The sequence below is a fragment of the Branchiostoma belcheri genome, unplaced genomic scaffold (assembly GCF_001625305.1).
Source record: "Branchiostoma belcheri isolate BF01 breed outbred unplaced genomic scaffold, Haploidv18h27 scaffold74, whole genome shotgun sequence".
NCBI lineage: Eukaryota > Metazoa > Chordata > Leptocardii > Amphioxiformes > Branchiostomatidae > Branchiostoma > Branchiostoma belcheri.
Window position 1 is genome coordinate 381,026 of NW_017804398.1, and position 12,052 is coordinate 393,077.

Sequence of the window (12,052 nt, forward strand, 5' to 3'; positions counted from 1 at the left end):
AGGGAACAGAAGTGATTTTACGAACAGAAAGATGTATGTTATGAATTGTCTCCCCCTATCGAAGCTGACACAAAGTTCAGTACCCGTGACCATGTACAGTATGTGCTGGAACTATATTTTTTTTGTCTCCGAGTGTGAGATACTAGTAGCCTGAGACATCACGATTCTAGTACCATTTCCATTTGACAAGCCCATAGAAGCTCTTCGTCGGGAGAATTGGAAATACCTTAAGCTTATTAATTTATGTATATGTACTAACATGGACCAATTAATTAATGTCAGACTGAGAACTGCCTGTTACCATGGTGTTGGAGACTGTGATAACTGGTTTCCATAGTGACTCAGAATTCTGAGCTCCTATCGGACTGATTTTCATTGTGACAATAATAATTAGATCCTGTTGGTAGCTCTGGGAATGGGAATGGTTCAACTTTCTTCAAGCTCTCCGGCAAGAGGCCCAATCAGCCCCTGACAGCGAGAGATAGCAGGCTAGCGTACTACAGATAAATCCAGTTTGTTACCGAACAGATGTAGCGACGGACGATCAATCCGGCCCAAACACGTGAGTAAAGAAACCGCTAGTTGGCTGTTTGAAAGTCAAATAAGATGGACGATCTAATTACAGGGTAACAATGTTACTATACACGTCTGATGTGGAGAAAAAAAGGAAACCTTTGAAGCAAGTGATTCCTCCCGACGGCCTGTTCATGTTGTGAGAAGCACTTGCGCACCTGTGGCTCTTGACCAAATCATCAACAAATGTTGCCAAAAACAGTTACTCAAGCAACTGGATATGATTTTGAAAACGTCAGACGTTTCAGCTAGTATACACTAGCTTTCGTCAGTGACTGAGAGACCAGAGGGGAAAGCAGGTTTATATACACAACCTGTTGATTGATATGCAAATAAAGTGAAGACAAATTTTTGGAAGTCGAAAAAGGAACAAAAGTTAGACAAGTCAAGACAAGATGATGCAAATTAGTCTGAAAGCTCCTGTATTACAGGACAGGAGCTTAAGTGTTGTCTGTCCTCGGGGCTGGGAGTGCCAAATCCCAAGTGCCGGAAAGATCGACCCGTAGCCCGGCTTCCCTGTTGAGGGTGGGGTTGTACATTCTTTCATATATTGCCTCTTTAACACCCCGTTCCCACCAGCGTGTTTCGCGGTCTAATACATCCGTGGACTCGAGTTTGAAAGAGTGACCCTGGTTGTGTTGTAGGTGGTGGAAAATAGCTGAGGAGTAGCCGTTGGCACTAGGTTGGCAATGTTCTTTGTACCTTACTTTAAGCGGTCGACTTGTCTCTCCGATGTAGGTGTAAGCTCCTGTCCTGTAATACAGAAGCTTTCAGACTAATTTGCATCATCTTGTCTTGACTTGTCTAACTTTTGTTCCTTTTTCGACTTCCAAAAATTTGTCTTCACTTTATTTGCATATCAATCAACAGGTTGTGTATATAAACCTGCTTTCCCCTCTGGTCTCTCAGTCACTGACGAAAGCTAGTGGATACTAGCTGAAACGTCTGACGTTTTCAAAATCATATCCAGTTGCTTGAGTAACTGTTTTTTTGGCATATCGTATTACCTGGATGTCTAACCTTCATCGACGTATCAACAAATGTTGTTCTGTTTAAACATGGTAGGTTACAACGTCTATAAACATCTACTTTACAATCCATGTAACATCAAGGCAAGGCCCGAAGCGTATCTTTGTGTTCAATATTTTATTCTTTGTGGATTGGAATCTCAAAAGGTTGAGTTATCAAACTCACACAAACATCGGAGTGTTACTGGTACGATTAATACATAACAGTATCAGATTTAAAAAGAAGCCGACTTCATGGCAGTGGTTGTCGATACCAACAATTAATAGTGATGACAATACTATCCCGGGTGCCACGCTCCGTGGTTACCACTCGCTAACTACGGAGGACGTTACCCGGGCTTTGACAACGCATCATTATCTCAATTCAGCCGCCTGTGGTAATGAATAGTCGGCACCTACGTGCAACACAGCACGATGCATATTAGCTTTGTGACTGCTTCTCTTGTCGGCCCTCAATACAAGAAACGAGCTTTGTATCAGTCTGTTACCATGACTACGCGTGCTCACACCACAGTCGTCCTGCAGCCACTCAAATTTCTCTCAAATTTGATATTAATGAGTCACGTGACGCCTACTTTCAACATGAAGACAGTTCAACTGAGTTCTAGTCTTTTTCAGAAATGTATCAAAGAACACAATGTACAAATATACACAGTTTTTACTCATACACAACCACATTTTTCGAAACCAGTATAAATACTTTCTTACAAAATTCACAAGGTGTCTTGTTTGTACATGGTCAGAAAAAAACGTAGAGATATTTGACGGGTGAGGATGTGACAAGTTCTATTCTATTCAATGACTAAGTGTAGGAAAACAACTTTCTAATCTTGTACTCTATTCCATTCAGTTCCTCTATTTCTGGAAAAATGTACAAAACATGTCTTTTCTATTGCACGTCTGTCGTTAAGGAAAGGACGGGTTGTTGGTTGTGTCGTACGTAATCCCCTCCTAGCATTTTTCGTCCGTTCGACAAAAGGTAGCGACATTACAGCAATGGGATGATTCACAGTATGGAATATGCTAATAATCGTACATATCATAGTTCAACACATTGATTTCTTTTTGTAGGACATACATCAACTGGTATCTGTATTATTTACACCCCGGTGTTTCAGAGAACAACATTGTCATGTACCTGCAGCGGGTAATGTACACAACCTGATCACAAACACAGAAACTAAGTTATCCTATTCAATATCATACATGCGCTCCAAGCTTTGACATACATGGCAATAGATTGGATTTTTGTTATATATAGCTCATTAAGTTTGGCTCATTTGCCTGTTGCTCTAGTCTGAATGCATTGTAGCTTCTAGCAGCCTTTTCACTAGTTGTGGATGAAGCCCAATTAACCCCTGGCAGCAAGATATTGTGTATCACAGCCTACCTGTTGCTCGCGTCCACAGCCAATTAATTTTTAACAGCACAATAAAGTTAGTACGTACGTACCGCGGTGCATCGCTCAACGGTCCGGTTTCTATCAACATGAAACAGCCAGCGTCACACAACAGGAACATGGCTCACTCGACGAGTTTCCTAGGTCTGCAGGCCATTTTCGCCCACAATACGGATACTCGGCGAACTTCTGGCGAGTAACCTATTCGGCCGCAGGTGGTCAGCAGTGCGACGCCGCATTACGATAGAACTAAACTCATAGTTTATCACTCCTCTTAGTAGTTACTATCAACACAACTTTTCTATACCAGAATTAACTAGCCGTGCTCTGAATTTTTTTCGTTTTTTTTCCCTCAGCAACTGTCGTCACAGCCCAATTAGGGCCGCCCGAGACGCCTGGAAAAGACAAGCTTAAATGGACACGCGACTTCACGTTCACGTGAAGAAAGACTCTTCGGCTAATTTTTCTAATCACAGCGACTGTCGTTAAACCTAATTAGATTGACAAGACAGGTGGAGGAAAACTAGTGTACACACGACGTCACTTACACGTGTGGAAAGATCCGACTTTTCATTTTGGCAAACGTGCGTGTCCCCAAATCACGGCCAGTTTTCTAATTCACGCCAGGGTACCAGTCTTTATCGAGGCAGCAAGTCTTCCACAATTTCATTATTTTCTTACAGCACGGAAAATATTCTGAATCAGCACTTGGAACTGTATCACCAATTTACAATATGAAAAATTCAACATAGGCAATAATCCTGTCCAAAACGTAAACCTCACTGCACGTCCACACAGCGTTAGGGCAGAACGGAACCTTACAGCTGCCGTACTGAACAGGAACAGGGAGGTGGTGTGTGCTTCTGGCCTGTGTCCCCTTTCAACATCATTTTGCTTTCTATATCAACAAATACTTAGAAGTCACACGGATATTGCAAAATGTCCCTTTACATGAGATTAATCTATCCACGTGCCCCAGTGACAGGTATGCAACATCACCAAACATGACAATGCCGAGAAAAATTATACAAAATCTACCAATATACGTACCGCTTCATATATCACATGTCAAACCTAGAGCGTTATTATTACCCATAAGAACATCTCATCGCTTAATGAAACCGCAATAATGTCTGGTGCAATCGATCGAATCCCTGTAGTTTTGAATGAAGTTAGTGTCAAACCTCCGTGTGCAGATATATGACAGCAATGTACATGAGCTAGACCTGTGCAATACTACTGCATAATAATAATGAATCTGAAAAAGAAGCGACATAGCTGCGCAGAAACAGCAGGAAGAAGAGTTACACCTATACAGTATTTGAACAACCGATTCACGTCATTAAATAATCCAACTTATGGATACAATAGATCTACCTGTAAAATGTCATTACAAAGTACAAACTGATTTTCTATAGTTGAACGGGGGTAGCTTTGACATGCTCAGCTTTGTTTCCCCGTTGTTATTGTCCTTATATAGTCATATGGTGGTCCTGCGGTTATACCTTCTCGCCGAGCCGTTTGGCATCTCCTCGTTGTGCCTGCTTTGGAGCATCTCTACTGTCACGGTGGCCAGGGCCGATCGGACGGAGTAACCCGGGAAGTGCTTGCGCTTGCACAGGCCCTTGGGGCAGTACTGACACAGGGTCTTGGCAAAAGCCCTGCGGAACTCTATGCTGGAGCATGCGTAGATGATGGGGTTGAATCCCGAGTTGACGTAGCCTAGCCAGGTGAATATGGCGTAGAGGAAGTCCACCCCGTCGATGCACTGGAACGAGCATGCGCTGATGATGATGTTGAGCACGAAGAACGGCAGCCAGCACAGAATGAACACGCCGATCACGATAGACAGCGTCTTCGCCGCCTTGTGTTCTTTTGTAAACTTCTGCAGCCTCTTGGCAATCTTAATCTGCCGCAGTTTCTTGTCGTTCGCGGCCTGTGAGAGTCTCTCGCTGTTGGAGACAGCCCCGTTGCCGCAGGGCACCAGCGATTCTTTCCTCCCGGCGGCACTTCCCCCGCCGCGGTGGACACGTAAGGACAGACTCTCCCCGTCCTTCCCGTCCGCGTCGAACACCTTCACGCCCTGCATGAGGCTCTTTCTCTGCCGGGCGGCGATTCTGTAGATCCTGTAGTAGGTGAAGAGCATGATGAGGAGAGGCACGTAGAAGGAGACGCACGAGGAGGTGGCCAGGTAAGTCGTGTCCGAGGTGAAGAGGCACAGGTGGTCGGGAGAGCTCGGGTCACCCACCGCCTGCCACCACGCGATCGCCGGGAAGGAGATCGCCGCCGAGCAGAGCCAGACCAGGGCGATCATCAGCCGGGCCCGGCCGACTGTCACCCGGCAAGGGTACAACACCGGGTCGGTGATAGCCCAGTACCTGTCCAGGGAGATTGCACAGAGGTTGAGTATGGACGCCGTACTGCCCATCACGTCCAGCGAGTGCCAAATGTCGCACCACAGCTTCCCGAAAAGCCACTCTCCTCCCGTTACTTCCAGGGAGATGCCGAAGGGCATGACCAAACTCCCGATCAACAAGTCTGCGAAGGCCAGGGACACGATGAGATAGTTGGTGACTGTCCGGAGTTTCCTGTCCCTGTACACGACCGCGATGACTAGCAGGTTCCCCGCGATGGTGAAGACTGTGAACAGGGACAGCACCAGGATGACGATCGGGCCGGCGCCTCCCTGGGGGGCCGCGATGCCAGTGGGTGGGAAAGTCACGTTGCTGGCATTCATGGTTACAGACAAAGATGCCCTGTGTGCTTTCTCCTAACTCAAGTCTTTGTTTCGTGAGATGGGGCGGCGAAAAGAATGGCGGTGAGGAAACAGAACCGAGAGTCACGTTTTTCGCGGGGAGATTTCGCGTCCAGCAGGTGACGTCACCGATCAGCTGTGATCTGCAACTGCTTACGGCACACTGCTGACGTCAGCAGCAACCGGACCCTTCATTCCTGGAACATAGAGAGTAACAACACAAATTACAACCTGTTTGTCCCTCAACGAACGCTTTTGTTGGAGTTGGATTCACTCCCAGACCACTGCTGAGCAACAGCTGAGAGACCAAAGATGTGTTTTAGATCATACTAGCACTGTTAACGTAACGTTCATCATATTTCAATTATACAATGAAGGGTCACAGAGATCTTTATTGGCACAACAAAAGTACAGCGACTTTCGTAAGGTCTAAAACTGCATGAAGATATACAGACAGATACATGGGTAGAACGAAATTAACCTACATACAAAACAATAGATGAGTCAACTAATACTACTTGTTCTAAGGTCTAAACATTCTTTGATATATTTACCTATTTGTACACAGAAAGGGTTATTACCTTCTAGGATGAAATTAAATGTATCTATAGCATGAAATGTAACAAATTCTGTTGAGCAAGCGGAGAGAAAGTTGAACAGCTCTGTGCGTTTATCGTTATATAGTGTACAATTCAAAATAAAATGTTGTTCGTCTAAAATATCATTGGGACAGAATGGACAAAACCTTTGGTTGCGGGGGATTTTTTTTATATCTCAAGGGGTCTTATTATATGAAGATATGTCAGTTCGTCCCCACCCTCCAGCTGTTTAATGGGGAGGCCACATTATTTGGGGTGGACACTTATTCACCGGTGTTTTGATTCTCTCTCAGAGGGTTTCATTACATGCTTTTAAGAAAATGTCATAAAACCTACCTTATGTACATACATGATAAATCCCCGCCAATGTTCCCGATATTCATCATAGACAATGGTGCTTTAACACTATGAATTATATTAGACGAAACGCAACCGTGCACGTGTCTCACTGACAATGACAGTTTTGCTCCGTATTGCGATCAACCGTCACACGTAAGCAAAGTACCGTTCACTGGATGCAAAACGTGCAAATTGATTCTGATCATCAACATTTACGTCTTGTCGGTATATATATTAGTAATTAGGAAATTACCACCGGTGGTAATTATTAGGGTTGGGGTATTAAGTGAATTATCGCCCCAGTTGGTCTGAACGTAAATACCGGATGAATAACACATTCGTTTATAGAGATAAAATGCAAGTACCGGTGCGGTTCAATCAAAATGATAGGTTCGTTGACATCACTTGCGTAAGACAAACACCCCCACCCCCGCTGGGAGAACAGCGGGCGAGCTGTCTGATCCCACCGGAATAACGTTTCAACTCTCAGTCATCAAAGCTCATCTTCCATGTGTTTATCTTAACAGACATCAAATAATATAGCTGGAAACCACGGATACAAGTAATAACGTATCAAATAGCAAGGAGATTACATTTTAAGGGTGGAAAGCGTCTCAATGAATCAAGTTATATAAGGATGGCAACAGCAGCCCTTTGGCTGGGACACATCCTGGATATCGCTGTTGTATTTATGTCTGTTTCCCGTGTTGTGTAGCAGGAGTACAGTATAACTGTATTCTCTCTGCATCTCATCTATCCCTCAGTCTGATTATTTGACCGTTGGGGCATAGCAGAAGATCCGGTTTTCTCCACCCTTCTCGGTTTTCTATTCTTCTTAGCGTTTCACGTAGTGTCATAATGGCCCATTCTCTGATATATTATCCTCCCATCTTTGCCGTTGTTTACCCAAGAATAGACAAAACAACTGACAAAAAAAAACAATACTTCATACGATTCCAGTACTTGTAACATGGGACAAAGATAAACGTTTTTATATATGCTCAATATCAGTTGTCACTTTTATTCTATCCCTTTCTGTAGATCCAATAGATATTGAGTAGACCTAATGTCATACCAAAGATGAAAATTGCCAGAGCCAAATTCTGTGATAACAACTGCGACACAAGGCTGCTGATGTTACTGAGATCAAAGAGACGCAGAGTGGAGGGAACCAGAAGAGGTGATGAAGATGTTCAGACTGTTACAAAATCCAAGATTGCAAATTCTAGCGTCATAAACCTGGGAGTATTGAAACTTTCTTTCCTAAAACTATTAGAGGAACACAGTGCTTCGTCATTGCAAAGTGGGACAAGCAAATCTCGAATCAGGAGAGTCATAGGATCTGGAGAGCGTGCCAAATGGAGGTAGATAGGGTTGGAGTATGACAGGTCGGTTGCTCCGAAGAAAGGGCGCGATTCTGCGATTTGACCAATTTTGAAACAGAAGAATAAGTTTATGAGGTACATATAAGGTTCAGGATCTCGACATTACTTGATCCGATTTTGTATCCTTAAGCACAGACCTGCCAAACGTAAACTACACGGTTGCCAGAATATGTTGATACGTAAAGGTAAAGGTTCCATCGGTTCGTGACAACCAATCCACCCCCAAGATAAACACGTTTAAAATCCTACATTTACGACAGACTGCTAGCAAGGGCGTCCCGTTCTACAGGCATACATGAGATCCAGAATTCGGATGTAATAACCACAGGAAGCATACGAACCGCGGATGTAGTCACAAACATCTGTCTTCTGAGAACTCACTCCAGGCACCTCTCAAGATTAAAGCACATACACGGCAGCTTCAAGGATACTTCCTTATTTGGTAGAGTGAAAAATCCAACCAGTATGTATAGAAGATTGCGATAATAACAGGAAACATGTATTCCTGACAACTGTAAAGAATCAAACATCATTACTAGAGACTGGAACGACACGACACTGAAGTGAAAGAAAAGAAACACGAGAAGGGTACCGGTGAAGAAAACTGTCAGATTTTCTGTGGGGCCCCAAGGGTTACATATAATTAGACTAGGGATAGATAAGAGGAGACCATCATCAGCATTCTTCTATCTCTGAAGACGTTCATACGACAAAGTGCTGCGATCAGAAGTATCCTTGATGTGGCAGCAAACATATCGTCAAGAATCTAGCTTTCTTATTACGTATGTGACATAGCAAAAATAATAACGATTCATGATAAACTCCAATATGGTCATATAAATGTATATTTCTACGGGGATCAACTATTTCCAACATTTCTTCCAAATTAAAGATAAAGAGCACGGTGAATTTGATCTCAGAGAAATGTTTGTCTTGTCGCGGCTCTCTCCCCGATATCAACTCCAGGCTTACATTCAATCATAGGTATCAATGACTAGGAGTCATGAATAGTTCTACAGGATAATCTGAATTTAGATCTACTCGACAGTCAATAACCACTTTCTTGCACATGTACCAAAACCTATTTACAATCGGAAAATAGGCTAATAATAGGCTTTATCCCATCCGCAAGGAAATATCATATCCTAATGCTGGTGACATTTTCATTGAAGACAATAAAGTAAGTATATATAGTAGTTGCATTTGGTGAACATTGCAGTATCTCTTACACTAAAAAAACAGTAAGTATCCCTGTAACCCTCTGCAGTGGTTACTGTGCTTTCAACTGGATTAATTTGTTGTAACTCAGTGAATATCACAGTAGACAGGATGGCGTAAAAAGCTGTTTATGCGGTCTGTTTCCGGTCCTCTGGGGCGGTTTGTCCAGATGACCGCTACACACACAATAGTGGTAATTTTCCCTGATGTAGGTTCTTTTGCCTGTCAGGTCAGAGACGACAACCGCATATCTTGAAATTACAGGCAGTAAAAACCTTTCGTAACTAAAATCCACCACAACCCTGATAAGCCCAGAACAGCTTGCTTTACAAGTGCCTTTGGCGATGAAAACAAACCGAATCGCACCAGAATACGGATTACCGCGATAAAAAGTCGTTAATGCTCATCAGGTATGATCATCGTCCGCACACCGAGCAATGCACAAAAACAATTTCTCCAGGAAACTAAAGATCACCCACGTAAACACTGAGAACCAGGCCAGAACTTACCCCACAGTCAGCAGTCGGTTCTTTCTTCTACCACTATCAGACAATCTTATACTTGACAGCACACGCGATATCCACCGATCGCGACAACAGGACTAGTCAGAGAGAAACTGGCGTCGGCAGTAGCGCGACTGTTGACGGGCCTTCCGCCTGAAGACCACGCCCCTGATGACGTCAGAGCTCTTATTCACGCTGGGTAGCCGCCACCAAGACTAGCTTTGAACGGTACGCTTGTTAAAATCAAAAAGAAGACGTCATTCACGACCGGGAAAAGGTGATCATCGTCACCGTAAACCTTTCATTAGTGCACATCCTTTTAAGTGTCTGCGTCAGCGGCTGAAGAAAAAAACTAGATCTCGAGTTCCACGACCTCATACCTTGATTAATATATGGCGATGTTCCTCTTGTTCTTAAGTACATATATCACAAGTTTGAATATTCCCATCATTGGATGCAGCCAGTACAAAGGATTTCCTCATTGATTATGCATATTCTTTCCTAATTTGCATAACTGTCATTTAATTATGTTGAGCATCACTTGTGTTACCTACATACCACAAATCTCGATGATCCTTTAAGCAAAATCATTTTGAGGTACTAGGGGTCATCAAGTCACCCACCTACCGAATATCAAAACAGTCCATTCAAGCCTTCTCGAGTTAATTGTATTTACAGACTGGCAGGCAGGTAGACAGCTACGGAAAACATAACCTTCTTAGCAAAGGTGTTATGACTATACCTAACCTTCCTTAGGATATGAAGACAATAGATGTTCTACAGTCACCGTAATATTTATTACAGTTGATCTGTTGAATCTTCCTGCTCCCCAAGATTATACATGTGTATAGAAAATTTGGAAAGGTCTGTTTCTCTGCTGTACCAGAATACATTCAACAGGAGGTTTCAATGTTTAATGTTCATCTGTGTATGCTTCCGTATTATTGTTCGTAAGAAAGCTACATTCAAAGGCGGTATAAGATACAGGAGACATTGTTTCCTTCACTCTTGGGTGTTTAAAATCGATGCCGACCTGTCTGCAAGCCGTTCAAACGTACATATACCCGCAGGTCTTACAAGATTAATGTTATGGATGGCATACTCAGCGCAATCATTTTGATCTTTTTCCTAGAAAAACCTGCTTCTCTCGACAGCTGGGCAGTGATTCGCAGCCCAGTAGCTACTCGAGGAGCCGCCGGAAGCTGTACGTGTCTGGGGTTAATCTGCAAGCAAATCTTGCGGTGGCAAACCAGCAAGACAGTATCCAATAGGTAAAACGAGAAAGAACTGGCTGTCAAAAAAACGGTACGTAGAAGAAGTGGCGTCGGGTGGTGTAGTGGTTAGAGCGTTCGACTATGAACCGGGAGACCCGGGTTCGATTCCGAGTCGTACCCGGGCATGTCTGAACATGCGCCCCGACGTTGTGCCCTTGGGAAAGGCACTTTACACGAATTTCCTCACTCCACCCAGGTGTGAATGAGTACCTGACTTCGGTTAGGGAAAGTCGTATTGAGGTCATCTGGCGCCGAATGGCTGCCGTATAGACCCTTGCGACAGTTCCACCACAATACTTGTGGAACAAATATGTGTATTATGTGTATTATTTGATTGTTGCGTTGTGATTTGTCTTGATTATTATGTAATACCCTGCATCAATTCAGCCGTATAAAGGCTGCGACTGCATGGGTACTGTTTGGACAATAAAAACCATTTATTATTAAGTCTTCTCATTCAAAATCTGCTTGAACAGTAGTCTTGGCGGTCAGCCTTATCGCAAAGTAACAATGCGTCCTAACTGTCATAAACGTCACTACATAATCCTTTAAAAACTTGAGAAATTTGAAATTTTAGACTACCGGGAAGCATCCTCGGCTTCCTGAATTCTCCTCTTATTCCTGCCGGCCCCCGACCAGATTCCGTCGCAAGATTCCTGTCATTTTGCCTTTCAATCTCCTCCACCTACGTGCTTTCTGGACAAACAGGTACCCAAACCTACAGGTCATCCACCCAAAACAATACTTCCGTACCCGAGAGTAACTAAAGGCATAAGTTGTTAAATATTCTCTGCCATTCGTCAAATGAAATTTGTGCGGCCTCAAGACGTGCAGAAGTTCACGGCTGACTTCCAGGCTGACAAGTTTATCACCCATCTGTATTTGCGCGGTACATTTCATCTCATTCTCTCCAGTCATATCTGGAATCCATTAGTCCCAGAACAGCCCGGCTCAGGGGATTAGTCTGTCTATTATGCAG

At 43.7% G+C, this 12,052-nt stretch overlaps 1 protein-coding gene across 2 annotated transcripts in view; it reads right to left on the reverse strand.

The window, feature by feature from the left end:
- Positions 1–2,473: 2,473 nt before the first annotated feature.
- LOC109485338 (dopamine receptor 2-like) overlaps positions 2,474–12,052 on the reverse strand; it is a 37,658-nt gene continuing 28,079 nt past the window's right edge. Inside the window, exons 1-2 of one of the 2 annotated variants that reach the window (XM_019788895.1) lie at positions 9,806–9,892; positions 2,474–5,952 (exon numbers count right to left, since the gene is read on the reverse strand). In XM_019788895.1, the coding sequence (XP_019644454.1) occupies positions 4,481–5,737 (1,257 nt within the window). In that variant the 5' untranslated portion in view covers positions 5,738–5,952; positions 9,806–9,892 and the 3' untranslated portion in view covers positions 2,474–4,480. Of the gene's footprint in view, positions 5,953–9,805; positions 9,893–12,052 lie in introns of those variants that run through there. The other variant, XM_019788894.1, reaches the window with a different exon arrangement.